General features: G+C 37.1%; 2 protein-coding genes across 3 annotated transcripts; one reads left to right on the forward strand and one right to left on the reverse strand.

Moving 5' to 3' along the window:
- Positions 1–362: 362 nt before the first annotated feature.
- Positions 363–17140, reverse strand: LOC756255 (F-box only protein 32). 2 transcript variants are annotated; one of them, XM_030983181.1, is made up of 9 exons: positions 10762–10900; positions 9068–9189; positions 7261–7310; positions 6071–6163; positions 5726–5819; positions 4773–4942; positions 2623–2808; positions 1901–2047; positions 363–944 (listed from the first exon to the last, which is right to left on the reverse strand). In XM_030983181.1, exons 1-9 carry the CDS (start codon positions 10776–10778, stop codon positions 816–818), a joined length of 1008 nt encoding a protein of 335 aa, XP_030839041.1. In that variant the 5' UTR covers positions 10779–10900; the 3' UTR covers positions 363–815. The 2 variants fall into 2 exon arrangements, with proteins under 2 accessions (XP_030839041.1, XP_030839040.1); XM_030983180.1 differs by lacking the exon at positions 10762–10900 and adding an exon at positions 16729–17140 and having other exon boundaries at positions 364–944.
- Positions 17141–17355: 215 nt separating this feature from the next.
- LOC586170 lies at positions 17356–21872 on the forward strand. Its single transcript, XM_011665181.2, has 3 exons — positions 17356–17486; positions 19310–19505; positions 20128–21872. The coding sequence occupies exons 2-3, from the start codon at positions 19411–19413 to the stop codon at positions 21011–21013; spliced, it is 981 nt and encodes a 326-aa protein (XP_011663483.2). The 5' UTR covers positions 17356–17486; positions 19310–19410; the 3' UTR covers positions 21014–21872.
- The last annotated feature ends 4458 nt before the right edge of the window (positions 21873–26330 follow it).

Raw genomic sequence — 26330 nt, forward strand, 5'->3', positions numbered from 1 at the left:
CTGTCAGCAAGCGCCTTTATGGGCCTTTGTTGTGTGCAGCTCTATGTACATTTTTTTATCATCAGACTCGCTATTCAGATTTTCTACAGAGGCAGTTTACTACGTTATGGAACAAGACATTTTGGGGCTCAAGGTTTTAATCACTGCTAACTTCCCAATCGGAGGAGATCTTCAGATGGAGTAACTCGCCGTAACCTGACTTTAAAATTCCTTTCAAGTGACTGTGACAGCCTCCATGTTTTAATTTAATAATACTACAGTATTTCAAGGAATTAATTCCTGCCAGGTACCCATTTACATCACCTGGGTTGAGTGTGGCAAATGTAGATCAATGTCTTGCCAAAGGACATTAGTGCCACAGCGGGACTCGAACTGTGGACCTTGTGATCGACAGTCCGGCGACATATCCACTAGACCACGACACTCCCATTTACATGCATGACCAAATGATCATCCACTGTTCAAGGTTTCAATAATAAGTCCTATTACCTATTTTGTATCATGGCAAGGGAACAAGTCCAAAAGCATTTAATGAAAATGATCATTCACAAAAAGGTTGATTAGTCCACTTTCAATCTTGGCAAGAGTAACATGTCTGAAAGCATGATTAAATGATCAATTTTAGCGCTGAGCGACCCCAAAACATATTCACTGGTTCTTAAATTCGCGTTGCACCAAATTCAGCCTGTCAGAACACGCATAAGAAGTCATGTTTATATTTTCGCGGGTTCTAAACTCGCGGACACCGACTGTAGCGCGAAATCTGCGAAATTTAAGGTTCCGCAAATATTTCCGCGTTTACAGTAGTCCATTCTCTATCTCGGCAGGGGAAACATGTCTGAAAGCTGCTTGGGGGAGATCCCTCGGCTCCGTGCCACCTGGTGCTCTGGTGCCCTCTGACCCCTCTCCAGGGGAACATCAATAGAACAGGGGTGCGTTCCTCCCTGAAAATAGAGCAACAAAACATTCTTACATAGTCATCCAAAAACTTTTCTCAAAACATAAAGATGCTTATACAAAATATAATATGCAATTATCAAGGTATTGTTCCCAAATAATCCATGAGATGTACAAACCACATAAAGCATTCTGCAGCAAAACAAAATAAATAAATAAATAACAAGAAAAAGAAATGAAAAAAATACACCGCAGCAGTGAGTTATTTTATTTAGCTCTCAACATCTGTAAAAGATTTCTGGTACGATAAAACTAAAATAGTTATTCACTCCTAGAAAATCAAAATTGTATGATCCTAAAAGAACTCTTGCAAACAGAAATACTAGAGCATCTGCAGTATCTGCATACTAGAGCAGATATAATTTAACTATTTCCAGTGCAAGATTAAGCTATACCGCTATTCAAGCCCAGAAATGAGTAATTTTGTGAAACCATTGTGTTGCACAATGTGATCCTTCCGTAAGTTCGTGCCTCTTGTTTTGTTCAAAATTGCACATGTGGCAAAATGAGTGACCATGCAGAGAGACAAAAAAAGGGCAACCAAAAAGTTAAAGGGATTGGGTAACTTTGCTTCAGATTCTGAAACAAAATCTGAGATTTAGCTCATGCTGCAATGATAATTATAAACCTTTAATTCATTCAGGAACCCCATGACTAATACAAGCCTGTCTAATTGTCAAGATATTTATGATTGGAAATCGAAATCAAATTTTGCATTTTCCTAACAGTTTTCATAACACTACAGTCTACTGGGGAAAACGAGTATGGTAAAACCGGTCGCTCAAAGATTTTTACTTTTTGAGGCACTTCTTGATCATTTTGAAGCACAATTTGTTTAGGGCTTCAATATTACACCATATCACAGACACTGATAACACGTAGGGCCGTGCATCTCAGATTTAACATTGTTAAAGGATGCCTTTAATGTGGAAGCTAAACTCACCATCCAGAAAAGGCAGTAGCAGTGGCAGCAGAGTTGAAGCTGATCCGCAAACACTTCATGCACTCCATGCTTGGTCCTCAGTTTCTTGTAGATCTTCTTCCAGTCAATCTCATAGTCTAGTTTGTTCTTAGGGATGGCTGGGGCCAACTGAAATAAGTAATAGAGACAAAATAATTACATATAAAAAGATGCCAATTTGCAACATATAATTTCCTACAATTTGTCTTGTATATCTTCTTCCAGAAAATCTCAAAGTACAGGTTGTTCTTAGGGATAGCTGAAACCGACTGAAACAAGTAAAATAAAATAAGATTGTAAGGCTGTTGAATTGATGCATTTCAAAATGAAGTTCAAGTATTTATATAACCTAGCAAATCTAATTTTTCCTCTTTTTTTTTTAAAAGCAAAGGGCTGAAATAATCAATGTTTAATCTTTCTTTCAATGAACATCCAAATAACAAGTTTGTAAGATAGCCTGTGAGAAATCATATATAGATGTAACCAGAGCCATCTATATACAGAGTTTGGCCAACTTGGTTTCACTGGGTCTCAACATGGCATATATTCTTTTGTTTTGTGCTTGCCCAACAAAGCAGTAGTCGCCATATTGTATCCAACTCGAACCGGGTTGGCCAAACTCTGTGTGTAGATGGCTCTGAATGTAACATCCCTAGTGCTCCATCAGTGGCTTGACCCCCAGGCCTCTACCGCACTGTACTTACATGTTCCTTTGAGAAGTGGAACCTGCAGAAGTCCCTCCACAGCTTCCATTCACTGGACAACCCGTGCAGGAGCTTGTTGGCTTCCCCTGTGTGTGTGATGTCACAATGGTCCTGCATCTTCTTCAGGATCTGCGTCAGGCACTCCTCGGGAAGGTCGGTCAGGGCGGGCTTCCCGTCGTCTTGTCTCTGCCGTAGAAAAAAAAGAGAGCAAATCTTTCGTTAGCCAGGCCTGATAACAACCCGATTTAAATCGGTTTCCTTATTTTTTCCTAATTTTTTTTTCTTCCTGATTTGTTTATATATAATTTTGTTTTTACCCAATTTTTTTTCTTCTTTTTTTTCTTCCCGATTTTATCCTGATTTTCCCTTATTTTCTCTTTTCTTCCAATTTTTTCTTACTCAAAAGGGGGGGAATGTTGTTAAATGCCATTTTCCCCCCTGAATCCTCTTCTTTTTTTTTTTACTCATTGGTTGAGGGCTCACTATCACCCCTGTTATCTAGCAGCTATCAATTGAGCCCCTTGGATAGGATGTAAAGCTGTAATTCCCCTGTTGCTTGCCTCCTGAAAGCCTTGTTCAGATATGAAGCTTCGACCGTGGCGGTTTGTTTTACGATGACTCAAAGTGTAATGTGCTTCACACTTCTGTATCTTTTAAAGCAAATTTAAAGGGAGTGTAGCCTGACAAGAGTACGTGTCTTTCCCTCGGCCTGACTCGGGGGCCAATCGGGTTTATAACGATTATGGATAACGCGACCACAGCAATCACGTGCCTGCAACATACGCAAAACCGAAGCGTGAGGAGAACTTTGGTCTCTTTCGCGAATGCTGACCATGTAGAGATTAAGTCGCTGACTACCGTTAATAATTTGTTTACGTGCAGTTGTCTAAAAGAAGACGTGATGGCATTGACCAGTATTTGCCAAGCTACACTCCCTTTAATATGAGTACCGGTAGGACCTTTGTTTGTCATAGATATGGGCTACAACGCTTCTGCCAAAAGTTGGAAGTGTTTTCTTTACTTATATCCCCCTTCTCTCGATGTAAATAGGATAAGTGTTTTATTTTTTATGCCTCCGTTACGAAGTAGCCGGAGGCATTATGTTTTCGGGTTGTCCGTCCGTCCGTCCGTACGTCCCGTTCTCGTGATCGCGTTATCTGAAGAACCGATTGATGGATTCCTGCCAAACTTTGGTCATGTATGTATCTTGCAGAGCCGATGAACTGATTAGATTTGGGGGTCACGAGGTCAAAGGTCAAAGGTCACAGGGCTCATTATGTATGCAAAAACAGCTCGTGATCGCGTTATCTGAAGAACCGATTGATGGATTCCTGCCAAACTTTGGTCATGTATGGATCTAGCAGAGCCGATGAACTGATTAGATTTTGGGGTCACGAGGTCAAAGGTCAAAGGTCACAGGGCTCATTATGTATGCAAAAACAGCTTGTGATCGCGTTATCTCAAGAACCGATTGATGGATTCCTGCCAAACTTAGGTCATGTATGTTACTTGCAGAGCCGATGAACTGATTAGATTTTGGGGTCATGAGGTCAAGGTCAAAGGTCATGCAGCTCATTATGTATGCAAAAATAGCTTGTGATCGCATTATCATTAGAACAGATTGATGGATTCCTGCCAAACTTAGATCATGTATGTATCTTGCAGAGCCAATGAACTGAGTAGATTCTTGGGTCATAAGGTCAAAGGTCATGGGCTCATTATGTATGCAAAAATAGCTTGTGAACGCATTCTCATTAGAACTGACAGATGGATTACTATTTAACTCGGGACATCTTGCGGAGCCAATGAACTGAGTAGATGTTAGGGTCATGAGGTCAAAGATCAAAGGGTCATATATGTATATGAGAAATTGCTTGTAATCACGATATTCTGAGAACCTGTTAATGGATTACAATTGAACTTGAATTTGAAAAATTTCTTCTGTTTTGGTTTGTAAATTGCTCTATGACGGAGGCATCATTTCGACTGCGCGCAGTCGAAGTTCCATCTAGTTTAGAAGACATGTGCAGCCTTGTTAATTCACATTTCAACCACATTGAACGACTGGTGCCCCCCCCCCCCCCATGATGCCAGTGCCCCTTCAATGAGTCTACTACGCTACCTTGCCCTCGAACGCCTAGCTCTCTCACCTCTTCATACTGTATGTTGTTAAGTTGATTCAGCCAGACATGAGCAATGTGGTAGTGACAGTTCCAGCCCGCCTTGCCCCCGATGTAACTTTTGGTGTGCAGCTGGAGGGCTTTGATAAGGGTTTTGATGATTGACCTGACCTGGTTCACGTTGTACTTGGTTTCCATGGCTACAGGTCAAATAATAACAACAATATAACAATATAATAATACATTGAATTTGTGTTTAAGTATATGAGTTAGTGCGCTTCTGACTTAACAGAAAGTAAAATTTGCAAGGTGCATGGCCATTCCACTTGAAAAAAAATGCTCAGATCCCCTTCAAATTAAATGCCCAGGGCATTTATGAAACAGATAAACAAGACATTCATCATTTTATAGAAAGATTAATTATTCAGAAAGCTGTATCAGACAAACTCTAACTGATGCGTCTCTCATTTCTCTGCTTTGGTTTATTAAAGCCTAGTTGTAGTTGATGTTGGGAAGAGTAGTATGAAAGTCTTTCACTGTGGATGGCTGAAAGAATTACATCCCTGTAGATTGTCGTCCTGCTATGAAATTGGTGTCTAATCAATGTCCCAGAAGAAATAAGGCAATTCTGTAGTCGCTACTTCTTTGTTTCCTTGTCCCTATTTACCTCTACATAGTACATTCCCTGAATATGATTATAGTTGAGGGTTGGGAAACATGGGCTTGGAGACATAGGAATGGCGAATTATCAGGAGGACCCCAGCCAATGTCGAAAGTATTGCTCAGTGCTCCCTTAACTGGCGGTCCAGGGTTCGAAACAAAGTCCATGCCTTTAGATAAGGCATTAATCCTCATTACTAAGTCCCTCAGAGACGACTTGAAGCCCTCGTTCCCATGGTTCCTTATTTACAAACATATATATGCTTCCTTAGCAATCAGGTGAAACAAACAAACAAACAAACAATCAAACAAGTATCACTCACCTACATTAACAGCCTCTTCTACGATGCCAAAGAGACATTTCAGAGCTGATCCACTAAGGGATGAATAGTGGTTCTGTATCACCAACTCTAAGAACTGAAAAAGTAAAAGGGGAAAATTAGAAGAAGAAAAATCTTTGAATACAGTCAATTTGTACCCAACACAATCAAAACTATTTTTTGTAAAATCAATCTGGACTACTTAGAGATCACAGTAACACTTTGTAATAAAAAATGTGAAGAAATGATTATTTGATGCCACATGTGTCAGGAAATGGCCTACATTATTATCCTTATCATTATTATTGTTATTATTAATTTGGTATCACCTGTGCCTTATATACTCACCCTGCAAACATACTGGAATCTACTGAGCTGATGGAGGGCTGAACAGAAGTCGAGTTTCAGAAGTATCTCACCGACCGTGATGTATTGAGATCTCTGATTTAAGAAAACACACGGAGAAGAAGTAAACAAAAACAAACAAGTAATACAAATGATAAAAGTGATGAAAGTGTATAATAGATTTAAATATTTAGGCAAGATGTCAAAATTCAAGCTTGTGAAATAAGCATGTATCTCACTAATCATGAAGTACTGATATACAAGGATTTCACAATAGAATGATCAAGAGATAACAAGAAATAGATTGGTAATGAAACTTAAAAAGGCCTGGGCTCCATTTCACAAAAGTTGTCATCAGTGGCAAATGACAGTTTTTGTTATAAGCTTCTGATTGGTTATCAGCAGATTTGTCACTGATATTTGTCATTTCTGTCATTGAAAAATGGCTTTGTAAAATGGGTTCCTGATTTGCTCTTTCAATGATTTCTTCTAATCAACATAGAATTTTATCTGTGAATTAGTACATACATGTATACTGTACATGTATTATAGTCCTTTCAAAGAAGTATTGTTCACCACTGAAATTTCTTTGTCAGTTGCAGGCCTTCCTTCGATTTCACTTTCTTTTACATGAACAAGGTTATAACATAATAAACAATTGTTTACAGTACAAACATATTTATTACAAAGTTACATTTCCTAATGCAAGTTTAACAATCAGAGAATCATATTTTTTTTTTATTGTTCATAGAAATCATTCCATGATATATAATATATTTAATTCCATGATTTCTATACTTATTTATAATCAAGAAGAAGGATTTCAGTTTTTTATTTACTTATTATTACTATTAATATCTATTTTTTTAAACTATTACCAAAAAAAGTATTTAATTCATTTCTTTACTTTTTTTAATTTTAACTTTTAATTTTTATTTATTTTTTATTTATTTATTTATTTATTTATTTATTTATTTATTTATTTATTTATTTATTTATTTTTTTTTTTTTTTGGGGGGGGGGGGGAGTCAAAGTATAAAAAGTATAAAGATGTAGACTGCCCTCAACTCTATAGTTATAGCGGCACCCCTAAAAATTGTTATGTCCTTCCCTTGTTTACACTAGTACATGCTATTATCATCGTTAATACATATTGATCACAATCATAATAAAAGAAAGTTATATGTATTTACCTCTCTTCCTGCTCCCTTTGGGAGAAAGACATATTGTGATAGCTTGCGGACTGTAGAAGAAAAAAATATGAATAGAAAGATAATTCAAAGAATAATTAAAACAGAAGAACATTTGCAAAGAGAACAACCATTTTAAAGACTTTTGGGAGAAAGAAATAGAGTGTATGAATAGAAAGATGATTTAAACAAAAGAACATTTGCAAACAACCATATATTAAATAACATAATGTTCCATATTCTACTGCCTCGGGTGAACCTGACCCTGGTCTATTAAAGATCACATTTAATTTAACAACAACAAATTTAGACCTCAGATTAATTAAACACCGTTTTGTAACAAATCCTCAATCACAATTTTAGTATCATAAGGCCATTGAGACTTCACAATGAAATGTCAATCAGAATAATTGTGTTAGAAGGCATATATCTAATATATCAAAAGATTGACACATACTGTACAAATGTTTGTATGTTCTAATAAGCAAATGTTTGTGAGACAGGCGATTCATATTCTTGGGAGTGGGAGTCATTTGTTTTACTTAATGAAAGCTTTCCAATTAGAATCAACAAATCTTGAATTATTAATTGGCCCAATTTCCTTACCAATTCCTTTCCTTGATTTAATTTCTATTTTTCTACATGCCATACAGTGTGTCTTTGTTGGATGCCAAACACATGCTTTAGACATAAACCGCCCCACAGTAAATACTTGATTAACCCATGCCCTTTCAATCCCTATATGTTCCTTTATTAACTGGGCATTGGGCCAGAAGCCTGGCATTCCAGGAGTTAAAAGAGGTACCAGAAGAGCACCCCCTCTTGTGACTTGCTATGCTTGGAATGCGGGCTATGCGAACAATTTGTGCATTTTGCCAAGTTTTTACGAAGAGTATCTGATATCATCATCTTGCCATCAACAAGGAGCTAGCTATAGGGTTCCAATTTTCCTTTGTGGCCTTTTAAGGGGCCTTTTTGACGAGGGGTTTGGTTTGTAGAGGACTTTAATTGTTCCCGAGAACGAACAGGCAGAAAGATGGAAGACAATGCAGGCATGGGAATGTGGGTGGGTATATTTTGGCCAGGTCATGTGATTTAATTCAAGATTCAAGATTTTATTGTCCATATATTATACAGAAATTTGTTTTCCATTGGTGTAACATATGTGAAACATAAGACAAAAAAAATGGTGTCATGTGCTGAAAGCCAGAAGGGCGTCATTAATTGTTGGAAATTACTTATTTTCTTTCTTCAGGCATGTTGATGGCTTTAGTTTCTGAGGATAGTAATGGTAATGGTGGCGATCATGATCAGGACTTATAACTGGTGTAACTGTAGTATAATCCCTTATAAAAATGAAACATGCTAACCATGTTTTTTGGGGTCCAAATTACCATCCATCATGGTAACCATGGTAACCATGGTATCAAACAATGATAATTTCATTTGATTTCATTGCTTGATACCATGGTTACCATGGTGGATGGTAATTTGGATGAAAAAAAAACCATGGTTACCATGGTTCTTTATCAGCAATGTGGAATATAATAACAATTCAACAATATCCATCATCATCATCAATTACAATACCTGTTACCTTCTTGATGCATTCTCCAACCCAAAACGGATCCCCTACCAAATCAAATCACTTGCAAACCAATTAGCCATGTCATAGCTGATGGAGGCGGCCATATATATATATATATATATATATATATATGTAAATTAAAACCAAACTGAATTTATTGACTAATTAAAACCAAACTAAACTTATCGACTAATTAAAACCAAACTGAACTTATCGACTTACATGTGGGTCTCTTGGTGCTCTTCCAGAACGGAGTGGATGTGAGATCACCATTTTGGCTGGCATCCCATTCCTTGATGGAGTGGTCCACCTCCGAGGCCAGCTGCCAGTTCTTCACCAGAAGCCTAGAGAATAAAGTTGGGCCAAGGCGGGGTAGGGGAGGGAAAGAAAGAAAGAAAGAAAGAAACAAAAACATGTTAGGATAGATAGACAATGCTCTGGCAACAGTTGCACCAGGTTTATTTTGAGGGACAAGGGATAACAGGAGATATAGCTTCCAGGGCCCCGTCTTACAAAGAGTTGATATTGATCCGAATCAATATCAAGTCCCAAAATCAATCACAAGTTTGCAGTCTCCCATCTCTTATGTACATAGTTGTGATTGATATCAATCACAAATAACGTGCGATTGATATCAACTCTTTGTAATACAGGGCCAAGTTCTTCATCAGAAGCCTAGATAATAAAGTTGGGGCGTCGTGGGGTGGGAAGGGATAGATACAAAATGTTAGGATAGCTAGGTGATGATGCCCTGGCAAAAATAGATTAAGGTTTTATCTGAGGGATGAGGGAAAAGATCGAGAGGTTTACAGCCAGTTATTGAGGGATGAGAGAGGCTAACAATCGGATCTTTACCAGAAGCCTTTAGAGAATAAAGTGGGAGACCAAAACAAAAATCGTAACAAACATGATAGAATATATTGCTCTGATGACAATCGCTCCAGGTTATACATGTATTTCGAGGGATGAGGGCTAAGCTAGAGGAGAGGAGAGGCTATAGCTGCCATCACAAGAAGCCTAGATAATAAAGTTGAGGGGTGGGGGAGGGGTGGAGAAAAAATCATAACATATGATAGGTGACAGTGCTTTGGCAACTGTTTCAAGAAATGAGGGATATTAAAAGAGGAAAGATAAAGATAGACATAGCGATTAAAAGAGATAGAAAGAAGAGGGAGGGGGCTATAAATCGCGAGATGAGAGTTCTGAACAAAGAATAAAGAATCCATTATTATAGGAAGTGTGCATCACAACGCTTAAAAAGGTTGTGTGCACTGTGCACCATTTTGACACATAAATAGAAATGCAAGATGTTTATCCAAAGAAAGAATTCAGTATTTTCCATTTTGAGCCGGAAAAAAAAATCTCCAGTGTCAATTTTAACCATTTATCCAGAGAAGCAAGGACCACCAAAAAAGGGATTCTTTGTGAGATCGAGCTACACATAGCTCAGTGATAATACTCACAAATGCAACTACATAATGTACTAATACTATGAATTTTGTCCTGCGTGCATTCTTATTTGTTCACCCTTCATATACATTCCAATATATTCGCTTCAGTATATAAAATTCCGGTAATATATTTCACAAACTCTGATAATCTTCCCAGTGATGAGAAAGAGCTACGACCTAGATTTGGCCGGGAGTATATTTTAAGTCTGTAGAACGGCTGACATAAAATACATAATCATCCAAACGCTCGCTATCATAATGAGTAATGAGTAAATCAAAAGCAATTCAAAATGACATATACCGGTTCAACATATCATATGCCAAATACAATGATCAATATATCATAACATTGTGATTGGCGTACATACATGGCAACCTGTTGCAAAATATAAGCTACAGGTTGAATTTTAATTCTAGTACATTTACAGTTAGAAAAATATACAATTAATTTAATAAAAAGCTTACATTTTTCCTCCAAACATGATCCCGTAGATATAGTGTCGATCGCAGCGGACTCGGATAATTAATGAAAAATCATTTTGCAAGCAACTGGAGCTTTTACTTTTAGGTTAATTTACACACAAATATTAAATCATAGCCAGTTGAAGAAGGGAGTACCTTATATGGTTCGTTCCAGTCCTGTTAAACATTATACACCTTATTATGCCCAGGGGTTTTAAATAATAGTGACATTGCACAACGTGCATTGATATGTAAAGAACACTTCTTTGCATTATACTGTCCATATATGGGCACGGAGTACCTTACTCGCGATCGGGGTCTATTGATTTTTGGTTCGTGTAAATAGTATGTTAGTCTAGTTGTTCAGACTCTATATGAAATCAACGCCAAATACAAATTATTATGTTTCTTTGAAAAATAACATAAAAACCAAAAGAAATATAGAAATATGATGAGATACACATTATACTCTATAAAATCATATATAACTGGAGTAAAAAGTTAGGTTTTTGAGGCACTTGTTTTGGGGAACCTCTTTCATTGTTGCACCTAGGCCTATATACTATGTGTATTTTTAATTCATTTTCAATTGATCGTAACCATGTACGTAGATAACAGGAGCTTTACAAATAATATGTTTCATAAAGGCTATAAAATAAAGCTAATGCAAACGAAAAGTATACTATCCACAGCGCGAACGGACATACATGCATGATTGTCATTATACACTGTCTAGTTCGAAGACTATTCAGTACAAAATAGGCTTTGTCATTTCTCAATATACACAATGATGTAATTGTAATGCCCATTTTAGGAAGAATTATACGGCTACGCGTGTGTTGTCCACACCATGGCTAGCCTACATTTTTTTTTGTGGCGGACTCAGGGGATGGGAGTAGTGCAGGCGGACAGGTTCCCCCTCGATAAGCCTAGAATAAAACAAAGCAGGCCAACACTAACAGTCTTCACTCAAAAAAGGAGCACCCCCTAACACTAATGAATAAATTATTCATAAAAAAAAATAATAATAAAAAAAAAAAAAAAAAAAAAAAAAAAAAAAATCCAGAAATTATATTAAAACTATTTTTAGGGGCTGGGGTGGGAGGGGTGGGTCCCTTCGTCAACCTGCCCCTCTATGCCGCAGGCGTTAGGTTCATACGGAAGTTTCGACATAATTATTATGTTCACGGGAAAAAAATATTTGAGGAAATGCTCCGAACCAGATTCCAAATACAACCCCTCCAATGCGAATAGGAAATGGTAAAACAAATTTACCCCCCCCCCCCCTGTCAACAGATTCCGGAGCCGCTACATTAGTTGTCCTGAGGAAATCTGAGGTAATGCTCTGAACCCGACTTCAGCTCCAAATACAATGAATGGGAAAATGGGGACTTACACAAAAACGCAATCTCGGCATCGTATAGTCATGCCTTTAAAACCAATAAAGTGTTTCATTCCGTTGAAAACAAATGCATGTTTTATGTCCTGTAAGCATTTCATTTACTCTATTACTAATATCACGTCTTATAACGAGAATTTACACAACAGATTATTTGCGTACACATGGTTTAATAGTTTATGTTTCGAGTCCCGCTGTTTGCGGTTTTGGAAGGGAAAATAACAAAACATAACTAAATATGAAATGTATTTCCCTTCTTTCTTTCACGCGCTGTTAATTACATATGCATATTATAAAACATGCATCTGAATATCTGAATATCGAGCCAAGTCTTTAAAAAATAATATATCAACAAAACTCAAAGCGCCTGAGATGAAGAAGCATCCATCGATTTCAAGCTTATACCGATCACGATGGCGGTCTCCTGCGTTTTTTTAAAATTTTATAAATATTTTATTTACTTTATCACTTTTCATTGAAAAATATTTCTGTTTGTACGCATCTTATTACTGGGCCTATACTGAAAACTTTATAATTATGTTTAATGAAGTAATAATTTGTTAATTTATCGATATGATTATGTAATTTTTTGAAAACGCAGAAATAAAACACAAACATACATACAACTAATTAACACAGGGAAAAGAATAAAGATGAACCAAATACAAAATGCAATTCTAGTATATCTTTCATGCGCAATTAATGCCATAAATGTTATACTTGGGCTTGTTCTAGCTACTGTTGTTATGCAATTCAGCAACAACATTCTGAGTGCATGTAGGCCTACATCTCAAAGCATATAACCAGCATAATGACTTTGACATGCCCCATTTCTTGGAAGGTTTAATAAATCCGATGACGGTATACATGTGAACTTTGCTTTTTATCAGGGATGCAGACTTGTACGGGTTTTTCAAACCCTTTTCTGCATCCCTAGACATGCTTGTCTGAATAAATACAATACAATACAATACAATACAATGTAACTACTCTTCCATCAAAACAGTAATTCACCTTTATTAATATAAGGCATTGGAAGAGAAGGTTTATTAGTTGACGATGGCCCTCGCAACGCAATTTCGGAACACGGGGTAGGCCTAAATGCTTATTTATTAAAGGAATAAACAGGCAAAACATGAGGGATCGGACAAATTTTAATTACCAGGGAATATTGGCGAGATGGATGAGTTACTGGGCAAAATGTCTTTTTTCATTGAATAGAGGGGCAGAAGAATACAAGAATTATATGCGAGCAGATCAATTTGTAGTTACTTGAAAAAAAATCAATATAACGAGCATGGTGAAGATAAACATATTACACTAAGTATTTTTTGAATGACATTGAAAGACAATAATAGAACGTTAATCAACGAATTATGCTTTACTCCTTATATTTATTAAAGTTGGAGTCAAGCCTTCTCGATTACATACATTCAGATTGCCTTCGCGTCAGATACACGCAGGGATACGCGCACGGCAGAGAGGTAGTCTGCATATAACCAAAAATGCACGACCGTGCAATATAACATCTATTGAATATCATGTGACCAACAATCCTCCAATCAAATGACAAGGATCCACGTAGATGTTGTATAAACAATACATAAAACCTGACTAAATTCGTAATGAGAGTAACATGTGAACAAAAGATAATGGAATGTATATTGGTACTGGTTCTCAGGATGAAGAAATGTATTCAAAAATTATTGAGAAATAATAGAAAGGAACATAAGGCCTACAGCAACTATGCATAAGTTGGCCTATTTTGTTTGTAGTCACACTCTCAACTCAAAATATCATTATTATAATCATCAATTTAATCATTATCACTTCATTATCACCATGCAATATCGGCACCAAAAAATCCTCTCTCTTTCTCTTTCTAGTTTCTATCTCTCTTTCCCCTCTCTGCCATCATCATCATCACTATCGCTAATGATTAAAAATAAAAAACAAATAAAACAAGAAAAACAAATTCCAAAAAATGAAGAAAGAAAAAAAAAGAAGAAAAAAAAACCCCAAAGTCATCACATCTGTAAAGGGGGAAGGGGATACATTCTTGCACTTGAGTACAGTTTGCAACGTGCATGAGTTTCAAAGGGGTGTGAAATTGACCCCTTGTGCCCCTTAAATCCCAGAGTTTGTTTAATACGACCAAGAGTTGTATATCTATAACATTCAAGAAATATTAGTTCTTATAAGTGATCATACTCTGAGGAGGAGAGATGGCTCATTGATGGAACAATGGTCTAGTACCCCAGGAGGTCCCGGGTTCGAAAGCAGGTCCATGCGCTGGTGCCCCTTGATAAGACATCAATCCTCATTACCACCTACCAAGTCCCTCGGAAAGGACTTAAATCCGTCGGTCCCTTGATAACGTACTTACAAATATACACATGCTTCGATCCTTAAGATAGAAACCATCAACCATCAACTCAACTCTCTTGTCTCTTGCTCCTGCATCACAATAATGGCTTCATGCCAGAAGTTCAAGCCCAGTTTATTTCTGCCGCCGGGAGGGAGATGATTCCAAATATCAGCTGATCATGATTATTATTTCTCAGTATCCTCGACCCAGCCAAACAATGCATACTCGGAGCTTGATAGTGATAATGTTCCACAGCTGACGTGTGACTCATTGTGCTATACAAAACATTGTCTCATTGTGTCATTGAACAAGATACATGTACACGTGTCTTTTGTTTACAATCTTCATCCGTACGACGAAGTTCATGATCGCATCACATCCATCGCTTATTCTTTTTTTTATTCTCCATACATTATATTTATATTCGTCATTAGACCGGGACATCTGATCAATTTTTATTTCAAGAAAAGAGAAAAAGGAAAGTTAAAAAATATGCAAGGAGAGGGGGGGGGGGGCAATGCCACATGGTATCATATTCATAATGCAAATGGAGATGTGAATTATTTTATCTCGGCTCTCAGCGCACGATTTCTGAATGGCAAGCATTACATAATACGGGAATGAACAAAGATTGTGTCTAAATCATGGGCCCAATCAAATCCTCAATCTTCTCTTTAATCTTATATAATACAGATCGACATGCTATGTGTATATTAAGAACATTGCAAGACTAATCAGTAATACATGTATTTCATTCATTCATTTTAACTTTTACCATAAATTCTCAGTTAAATTATACTTGAGCATGATAATACATTCAGTAAATTGAAAGCGAAAATATAAATAGCAAGAGCTATTCAAGTTTTGACCCATTCAGTATACACCATTATTAATGACATTAAACTAATCATCAAGGAAAATACATGAATCATAATGGCATATATAAAAATCATAATTATATTTAATTGAATCTCCACACAGTCTGAATTGCGCAAAAATATATGCGGCGTACAATGTACATGATTGTACGTAATGTTTTATGCGGATAGATTTTGGCTGAAATACATAGTTATGCACAACGAATGATAGGCCCTATACACGCCTTTAAAAACTCCAAAAACATGAACAACAACAGCAACAACAACAGAAGCAATAACAACAACAAAAACATTATATTGATTTTATGATGCCCTCTCTCCCGCTCTTGGGAATAGTGTGGAAAAGATCGAAGTGGAAAGTAAATAAGAAATGTTGGATCTTTCGTTGCATGCTCTCTACAAACAATCAACAACAAATTACGATCGTTTATGAAACCGGACACATGAGTGAAACCAATAATTTGTGGGGAATTAATTTCGAACAAACAGTGCAGGATATGAGTCATGCGACTTTTGTGTAATTGAAGTACTCAAATTGGCAACGCGAGCCTGATCTAGGTTTCAAAACATTATGTGATGGCATTGAAGTCTAATGCCAGGGCCTGCAGCCAATCCGTTTGAATGCTGCCGAATTGAATGATTACAGACTGTATTGAGTCTGGCATTGGGTTCAGGGACGTCCCCAAAACAGCTGACTTGTTGATTATAAAGGGATTATTATTCGAGTATTTTTTTCAGATGTTATATATAAAGCACATCAGAATACTGATATTGAAATAAAATCTAAAATTAGTTCCTACACTTGCACTTTTTAACGAACAACTGTTTCTTCGTTAATTCTCAAAATTACATGATGATGATATAGGAATGATAATGCATGATGAAGGTGATGATGATGATGATGAAAGTGATACGATGATGATGACGACCATCACCTTCATGATCATCATCATTATTATAATCATTATTATTATGATCGTAATTATTACTATTTCTTGCATTCATCATCAGCATCATATCATCATCATCATTGTGTTAATTCAAAGTGGTAATATATTATAATTCTTATTCAAATGACTGATATATATAATTAGACACACAGAAAACATGATTAGTGATTAACGTAATGAAAATGCCATTTCAGAACAGGAGAATAAATCAGAAACAGAATCAACATCAAACACCTCTACTTTAGCTCCAGCTAGCTATAGTCCCTCGCAATTAAAGATTTCAGTAAGGATTTCACACAAGTTAATACAGCAGACGATCTAATGTATATACCTTTCTTCCAAGTAATTTACACGCTATGCCATGCAAACCCTTACCGATCGTGTGCGAGCTTTTTGATGTGGCGATTCAGGTTTTCTCGCAGGGCAACAATCCGCTCCCAACCTCCAGTATTTTTCACCCAAACGTTACCCGGAGCTCGCCAATCATTCCCTAGAAAAGGCATCCTTTTGTCAGTATAATCGGAAAATCCACTGAATCAGTCGATAGTCGTAAGTCTTCAGATCCGCAATAGTTCAACGTATCTGCGATGCAAAGCGATGAATAAATGAAAGCTGCTGCGCAGTGCATGCAGTGAAAGGATGAAATCGTTTGTTTTGACGGGTTCAATATCATTATCATATTCTTTCCTGCGTCGCATATTATAAGAGCCGTGGGAAACGAGAGAAACACATGGAACTTTTGTTGTCATCACGTGGTACAGGCTCAACGATTAGATTAAAAGGGTAACGTATTATAAAATCTTAAAATTAAAGTCATATTAATTCATAATTTGATTGATAATTTTTCATGATTCTACATTTTTTATTCCATCTAAATGCACACATATTGAATGTAAATATAATTTCCTTTCAAATAGTGTATACAATTAATTGCCTCATTTTATCAGATCCCCTTATTGAAATGGACGCATCCTTACCTTGCATGAGTAATTATGACGTAATCCACGCATGCGTGGAAGAGTAACTACAACAAACATGGCGTGCGGTGAGTGAGTGACTGGAATTTCTTGCTTCGTGTACACTACGAGTCACAGAGAAATATATTTCTTTCTCTATCGAACAAATACAAGCAGGTGAGTTTGCTGTTATTTTGTTAAGTAACATTATTTTTAGGCATATTCTTGTTTACAGTCAGTAATTCAGGACAATATCCATGGTAATTAGACGCCGCATAAGGTTGCGAAATCAGATCGCGATCCGACCCGTGCACTGCGCTGTCACTGTGACTAGAGTCTAGTTCAATGCAATGACATGCAATGTGATGTGTGTGTAGTGTATACGTGTAGCTTAAAGACTGACATGATCTTTATTTGGTTGCGCAAGAATCACTGTCGATAGTGTACTTTCGTATCAAGACTTTGACCCGTAACTCTTGCGTGGCCTTGGAGATACCCTAAAAATACAACTAAATATTCATCAATTGTTCAAGTAGATGGTCAGATTTAAAATTTGTTACTTTCTTACCCCTTTTGTCATTTGTGTATTTTTCCTAAAAACGAAAACAGACAGCTAGATCTAGACTAGACCGAATTTTCCGTCTCTTTCGTTCGTTAGCCTCTTATTGGGGTAGGGTCGGCTCTCTCTTTAGAGACGGAAGCCGTTTATACACATGTCCTTGCTAACGCCACTGCCAGTTCTGGTCGTAGCGTTTTGCCCCCAAAATCCCCCAAAATGTCATTTTACCTCGAGCATGTTATATTGTAAATTAGGCCTAGGCTATAATAAATCAGTTCCACTTACCAACTTGACTGAAATAATCAGTTTAATAGTCCCTTTTTAGGAAATTATGGGTCAAAATCGGAATCCATGTTGAAAAAGATTTTCAAAATGGATTTCGATTTTGACCCATAATTTCCTAAAAAGGGACTATTAAACTGATTATTTCAGTCAAGTTGGTAAGTGGAACTGATTTATTATAGCCTAGGCCTAATTTACAATATAACATGCTCGAGGTAAAATGACATTTTGGGGGATTTTGGGGGCAAAACGCTACGACCAGAACTGGCAGTGGCGTTAGCAAGGACATGTGTATAAACGGCTTCCGTCTCTAAAGAGAGAGCCGACCCTACCCCAATAAGAGGCTAACGAACGAAAGAGACGGAAAATTCGGTCTAGATCTAGACTTGTCTAGATCTATTTTTATACTAGTATCACTATGACGTCTACACTTTCTCACAGGTTACACGACAAACCGCTGCATAATACTATTGCATTACCATATAGCGTAAGGACGGTGGGGTGCGGGCCCGGATGCACGCGCGCACGGATGTGAAGTTAGCGACTGTAAATGTAATCTCAGATCCTCATCAAGTTCATGAGTAATTCATCATTACGATCAATAACTATACGCGCGTGCCCAGCATCCCACCGTCGGTACGCTATACGATACGCTATAATGCAAAAAGTGATGTACACAAAACCTAAAATGCGTTCCTAATCACTGATCTCTCTACCACTACCAGCACTTTCAAGTTGGTCAAGAATTTAACCATATATTTCTAAATTTGAAACTTGAGTGTTGGTGATTTGCTTACCTTCCACGTGTTCCTGATGATAATGAGTTATTTAATTATACATGCTTAAAAAAAACACTGACCTCTCAGAGGAATATAGAAGAAAATTCTTGATACATGTAGGTGTACGTGTATGCGTTTCTGTAATTTCAGATGCGCATGGATGAGACTTTCATCATTGATAATGGATCTATGGTTTTTTAAAGTTTTTTTACAATTTTCTGAAATTATTTTTGTTTGTATTTGTTAACCTCTCTGGCTTCCCATGTCCAATTACCTTTCTCTTTTATTTTCTTCCCTGTTTAATATTGTTTTCTGCCTTATCCTTCCGTCCCCCTCCCCATCTCTTTAATATACTCTCACCTGTCATTTTGAATATGCAGGAAAAAAGAATCTGTGCTGTCCTCTCCAAGACCTCGTTTCCCTGTCCACTTTCCCCCCTTCGTCCCGTAACCAGTCGCAGAAACCTCCAGCGTTGATCACCATGGCAACCCCAAACCCCACTGTTTCGTCTGAAGACGACGACTGGGACGATTACCTCCATGGGATGTTCAAGAAGCTCAAGATGGATCCAGAGAAGTGAGTACACCAGGAACTCGTTTTTGAAAACTTATATCTGTTTACGTTCAGTTCAAGGATAAAGATGAACTATTAATTATTATAACAAACTCAAGTTCTGTGAAATCAGCTTTTATAGTACATGTACATGTAGGTGCTTCCTCGATCACTTTTAATTTTACGTAAATACTGCCAGCTTTGAGTACAGTAGACATTAGTTGGTCCAAATTTGATTTGATGTGACAATTAAAACATTGTTTAACTAACATTAAACATGAGATCATTTTCAGATTTCCATCCTACATGTAGGACACTTACAGTATATTGATATTGTACATTTCCATGCAAGCAAAGGGCCGGGCCCTGTAACAACAGAATGGTTTGTAATCAATTGGCCACTCAAGACTATTGCAACATGCACATATTGTTAACAAGGCTGACTGTCACCCAAACAGAACTGTTATTTCAAATTTGTAATCGATCGCAAACCTTTGCGGTTAGGGTGAGTGTGTGGAGGAAAGGTAATGCACATGAACATTGTAACTTAAATGTATAGAAATTATTTTCCATGAATATTAACTTTCAAACATTTCGATTATAAGTTCTTCTACATGTACATGCACTTCTGATTTTGTCAATGTAGAGTGAAAGGCGCCACCAACTATGGCACCGCTGCATCGAAGCCAAGCTCCAGATGGTACAACCAGACTGTCAAACCGTCAAAGAAAACCCGCAAATCTCTTGCCCTGAGGAGCTCCAGGAACCGGCTGAGTCCCTACAGGAGCCTTCTGACTTGCCACGGAGGAAAGGCCACGTGTGAGAGTCCGCTGATACGAAGCAGTACGTTTTCTGCTCAGTCTGAACAGGGCGGTCGGCTAGCACCCGGCAAGATGTGGTCCGATGCTGGGAACGTTAAAGTGAAGTTTGCTTCCGGTTTGGGAAAGTGCACTTGCAGCAAGCGGGAAGTGCCCTGTCGATGCGACGCCAAGGCGGACGGAACCCTGTGTAAGTGCGGGAAGAAGGTTTCCACGTGCCGCTTCGGTAGCATGTGCAAGTCCAAGCTTTTAACGTTCAAAACACTGGCCACCATCGTGGAGGAATCTGGTGAAGTGGCCACGAAAGAGAAACGTAGCGAAAAGAAATTGTTTTCAGCTGCACCTCCTTGCAAGGGAGGCGCTACGAGCGACGTGGTGAGCGAGAAAGACGTCTTTACCGGTGCTTCTACCCTCCTACACTTTTCAAACTATCGTGCAGGCACAGGTTTCAATTTTTCACCAAAGATACCCTTGCCTGTTCCGACAATCTCAACTCCTTATCCATCTCAGAGTGCAGTGGGGTCAACTGGCAGGACGTCCAACATGCCCAGTCGCGTCCTAGCCCGCCCGGAGTACTCGTGTTCGCAAGAGGCAAGAATGGCCATCGACGGTCTTCCCGATGATACTTCAGTTGACGACCTGGCAGGCTATTTTGATAGCATCGTGTACATTCCGCGAAAAATGTCGGCTATGGCGGAGATGATGTACACATGACACCAGTGAGCGGTAGTAGTTTGGCAGCTAGATTCTCTTTTATTTTCTACGCTTACATTTTATTGCGTTTATTGAGTACTTGTATGTATGTAACAGAGTGATTATACACAAAGAATATCAAACTTTAAAACATCAGAGTCAAGAAATTAATTTGTTGGGTTGTGTTTCTGTCATCTTAAGTTGAACAAAAAAGTGAATTCTTAGTTTCTTGCAGCTCACTGTTTATGAACAGTTGATGATATGTATTTCTTGAGGGGAATGGGATATCACTGTTCAAAAATAGTCGGTGAGAGGAATTTGAGCCCTTTCTGTGTTGGAAGTGTCGTTGACCAGTGCCAAATCCTCAACCAACTCTCCCCTACCCCCCCCCCCCCTTCTGAACTGTTCAGTTGAACAACACTGATTTCTTCTTTCGATGAATAAGCCGCTTATGGCTTTGAAGATAGTATCTGTGCATGGGCAGATAAATGTGATCTGTACTGTAAGACCCCATCAAGATGACGGCTAGATACGCGTTCATTAAAGTTATGTACGGTAACCATTATTCATTTATGCACCGGTAGTATATTCTATCTATGATACACAGGTGGAAGTATTCCTTTCATGGCGTCCATCATAGAGCACCTCCATCACGTTAGCTGTGATTATTCTAAAATGCACATACATGTAGTGGGACGTCTCCATGTTTAAAAGGTCTGTGGGCATTTGGGTGTCATTTGTATAAGTGCTATCTCCGAAGTGGCTCATTATCTGATTCCAATAGGGATACTGTACTACCAATCACTTGAAAAAGTAGTTTGTGAATACCTTGGATGTACTGCATAAGGGTAAGTATATGTTTATGATTACAGAGTATGAAGACAAGAAAGTAAAACATAAAACCCTCGCATGGAACCAAGTCCAACTTCGGTTCCATGTCGTCCCTATTCTACATGTACACGTATGTGAGCACGTACAGTGTAAGTGTGCGTCGACAAGTCTCCTCAACAAGTTGTTCAAAGTATTTTTGCAGAGAATGTATCTAAACTATATCTGGTTGTTGAAGTAATATTTGAAGCTCATTTTTTGAAATTTGAATACATTATCGCGACATACATGTAGACCCCTTTTAAAGGGATCCGATAACTTTTTCTCAGATCCTTAAACAAAATTCTGGATTTAGCTCATGCTGCAATGATAATTATAAACATTTAGGACAGTCAGAAACCCCATGACTTTTACAAGCCGATCGCCTGTCCGATTATCAAGATATTTATCATTGGAATTACAAATTTTGAAAACCATTTGCAAAACGGTTTTCATAACGCTACAGTCCATTGGGGAAAACAAGTATGGTAAAACCGGTCACTCAAAGATTTTTACTTTTTTGAGGCACTTCTTGATCATTTTGAATCACAATTTTTTTAGGGCTTCAATATTACACCATATATCACAGACACTGATAAAACGTAGGGCCGTGTATCTCAGATTTAACATTGTTAAACGATCCCTTTAAAGCAGAATCTGATCGATTGACGTACATTACTGTAAAATATATCATTCTTAAAATCAGTGATTCAAACTATTGAGAAATCAAAATATATCAGAGAAGTTGGTTTATAATTGTAACCATTCATTAACTGTTGGTACAGAAGAGGTTCTGTATAGTATAGGTTGTTCTGTGTACCGTATGTGTTTGATTGAGGAATTATCTGCAGTAATATCGGATGAAACATTACTCCAAAAGTGCATGGACAAAAATATTGACCAATAATGTAATACATGTAAATGTGCACACATTTGAGTTGTGTGGTGAAAATGAATTAATCAACATTTTTAAATGAAAGTAGAATAAAAATCTTTTAGATAACTGTGTAAAAAACAGCAAGGACTACATGCAATGGTGCATGTTACTGCTGGAGAGATTTCATTGAACTTGAATACTGCTTCAAAAAGTAGTTGATTTATAAAAACAGAATTGGCTGTATCATAGAGCAATTTAGGAAGAGCAGTATGTTGTTCACAAATGTATGCAAAATGTCAATTTTAGTTAGATTTTTTTACCCGACATGTGTCTACGAAATGTTGCATAACCTTGCAATGGATTGTCTGGTCTTTTTCAACCAAATTTGCTATAAACAGGCCTGATAAAAACCCGATTTAAATCGGTTTCCCGATTTTTTCCCGATTTTTTTTTTCTTCCCGATTTAAATTTTTTTTTTTTTTTTTTTTTTTTTTTTTTTTTTTTTTTTTTTTTTTTTTTACCAGATTTTTTTTTTCTTCCCTTTTTTATCCTGATTTTCCTGATTCCCCCCTTATTTTCTCTATTCTTCCCTATTTTGCCTTATTTTTTTCTCGCAATTTTCTTACTCAAAAGGGGGGAATGTTGTTAGATGCCGTTTTTTCCCCGCGAATCGCCTTTTTTTTTTTTTACTCAAGGGGGGCGTGGTTGAGGGGAAAACAAAAAACCTATTTTTTTTTAGTGCTCACTATCACCCCTGTATAAAGGAAGTCGTGATCTGCAGCAGTTGCACGGCAGTCATGGATTTTGTATGGGGGGGGGGGGGGGTTCAAATTTCAAACTGACCCCCCCCCCTCCTGGTCAGAATATGTTTGACAAGTTTTCTACATGAACATGTATGATTCTGTGCACAGCTACAGTCGGATGGGATCAACTGTTGTGCCCTCTTTTCAAAATGGCATTTGTTATTTCTGTTCTGAAGCTCATTTCGTACATTGAAGCACACATTTAAAGACTATTCTAATTTTTTTGTCTGTATTTTGAAAGAAATTCTTGTAAGCGAACATATTTAAGTTTTGTTCAGCTATTATCTGCTGTTTTAGATATACATTTATTTTGTTGCAATGAAGAGGCGCGATAGCTCAGTCGGTAGAGCAGTGGTCTTTTAATCCGGTGACCCGGGTTCGAAACCAAGCAATGCACTAGTTCCCTTTGGTAAGGCATTAATCCTCATTACCAGGTCTCTCGGAGAGGACCTAAAGCCATCAGTCCTCTGTTTTCTTACAAACAAGCATTTATGTTTTCTTAGCAGTCAGGTAAAATAACCAACGGCAACACGGTGAAAGGTTCAACATCAAAATCTTTTTGATAAAGTTCGTACCCAGTTATATTTTCAGAGATATTAGATTTTATTAAAACAATATAGTAATAAAAGATCATCATTACTGTTGCCAATTTGAAGAACAGTATTCGATCAATTAGCCTGTTTTGAAAGGGCAGGATTCATACGTTCTGTAAACCTACATGTATGTTTATTTTTGGAAGAGAATGATGGCAAACCTTCAGACTCTAAAAAAATTGTAAATGTGCATTCTATTAGATACTAGTGATTAATTCAAATGCACTTAATATGTTATTTTTGAAGAAATTTTAAAGTACATGTAATATGAGATGAGCAACCGGAGAGGGGATAGGAGAAGAAATCATCTTGGTTTGAAGCTGGCATTACTGTCATCGACATAAAAATATGAACATTCATTTTATTTCATGCATGCTCAACACATGGCAGTTTGTCTTTTTAATTAAACTTTTCTTTTATCATGCATCCTTAATATAATTTATTCAAAAATTCATTTTTATCTTAGAGGTGTTAAAAAGAATTTTTATAAACACAGGGTTATGGCTATTTTTATGGGATGAAAAATATGATGCTTGGCACCCCATACACCTACCCACTTATATTATGATTAGACTACATTTACAATCCATTATGTATGCATGTACATTCTTCCCTCGTGTACGTTGATATTATTTTAGCATTTCATTTTTAACATAATTTGTGATGATTATTCTGATGATTATTTTAAAGTATACTAATATATTCAGGAAAGTTTACAAAGTTAAATTTGTCTTGTGTGTGTATCATTCCATGGTTACTTGTGTGTACCGAGTCAGATAAGAGAGTCAAGAGGATTTTACAAGGACCTACTGAAACATTTGTTTAACAGAGTTATCAATACATCTGTGGTTTATGAGATGGCCAGTGATATCTATTTAACGATAAATTAGCGAGAAAGATTGAAAGAGAAGAGAGAAAGTGCAAGAGAGGGGAGAAAGGGAGGGAAAAGACAAGAGAGCGCAAGAAAGAAAGAAAGAGATGAAGGGAAGTGAGAAAGAGAACAGAAGGAGGGAAAGTGTGAATAGAGAGAGAGAGAGAAAAAAAGGGGGTGGGGTTGATGTAACTTACAAGTACCTTGCCTTTTACTGATGGCGTGGTTGAAAAATGACAATTTGAGATCATTGTCATATATACCAGATCAATATTTTTGTTCAAGTTCAAGAAAAGAGTACCATCGTCACTTAAAGTAGCCACACGAAGAATCAAAAGTGTTTTGAATTGATGCAAAACTCATATCATTGCGAAGGGGAAGCCTTGCCGATCAAATACAACAATAGTAGGAGACCAGCCTGTAGGTCCCGTGACCAATCTCTGGGAACAAAGGTTTGAAAGTGTTTTTGTGTTCCCTGATGAATACCGAACAATTTTGACTTGGGCTGCCCCCTTAAAAATCCCAGGCATTTTCGTGAGGGGTCAAACAACACACCCCCGTCCAAACCAAATCTGAGAACCTTCGCCCCTCTAATTCACTATGCTTCCTTGTCCCTCGCATTTCGTCCCCCCGGTCATGAAAAGAAATCGCCGCCCCTGTATAGTACTACATGTCCATTTAAACCGTATCAATGAAAAGCTTTTGACCTCAGGAATTTGGAAACAATCATTACAGATTTTGCAAATACTTAAATATTAAATCGTAAAAACAAGACAAAAACACTAATTTTTCAACATTCATTTTCTCGCCCAAATAAACCAATAAAACGCAACAAATAATGTGACGTAGGCGATTGTAGAATGTCCTTAAAACATAAAAAAGGCTCGTAACTACTACATGGAGTCTATGGTACTTGCTGTATACACTGTAAAAAAGAATTTGTTCATTGGTAATTTTTACGTATTTTTTCCATGTAGAATATACTTGAAAACATTAGTTTTGCCATTTACGCACTAAATTTAAGTCTTGCTACCTCAAACTTTCAATTTAGTAGAACATACGTGGAATATTTAAGTAAAATCAAATACATAAGAACTTTAAGTAATTTCAGCTTGTATTAATTTAGTAATTTTAACTCAAAATCAGAAATTATACGTATTACTCAAACAATTTATGTTGATTATTCTTATCTTTTTAAAGTAAGGACCGATGCAGTGCGTAATAGAAATATTTACATAATTTATGAATATTCATTAAGACCAAATTAAACTATTTTTTTAAATAAAACAATTCTTTTTTGTGGTTGAATGAAAATTTAAGGACTTTA

Source organism: Strongylocentrotus purpuratus, unplaced genomic scaffold (genome assembly GCF_000002235.5).
Source record: "Strongylocentrotus purpuratus isolate Spur 01 unplaced genomic scaffold, Spur_5.0 spur5_scaffold_13, whole genome shotgun sequence".
Lineage (NCBI taxonomy): Eukaryota > Metazoa > Echinodermata > Echinoidea > Camarodonta > Strongylocentrotidae > Strongylocentrotus > Strongylocentrotus purpuratus.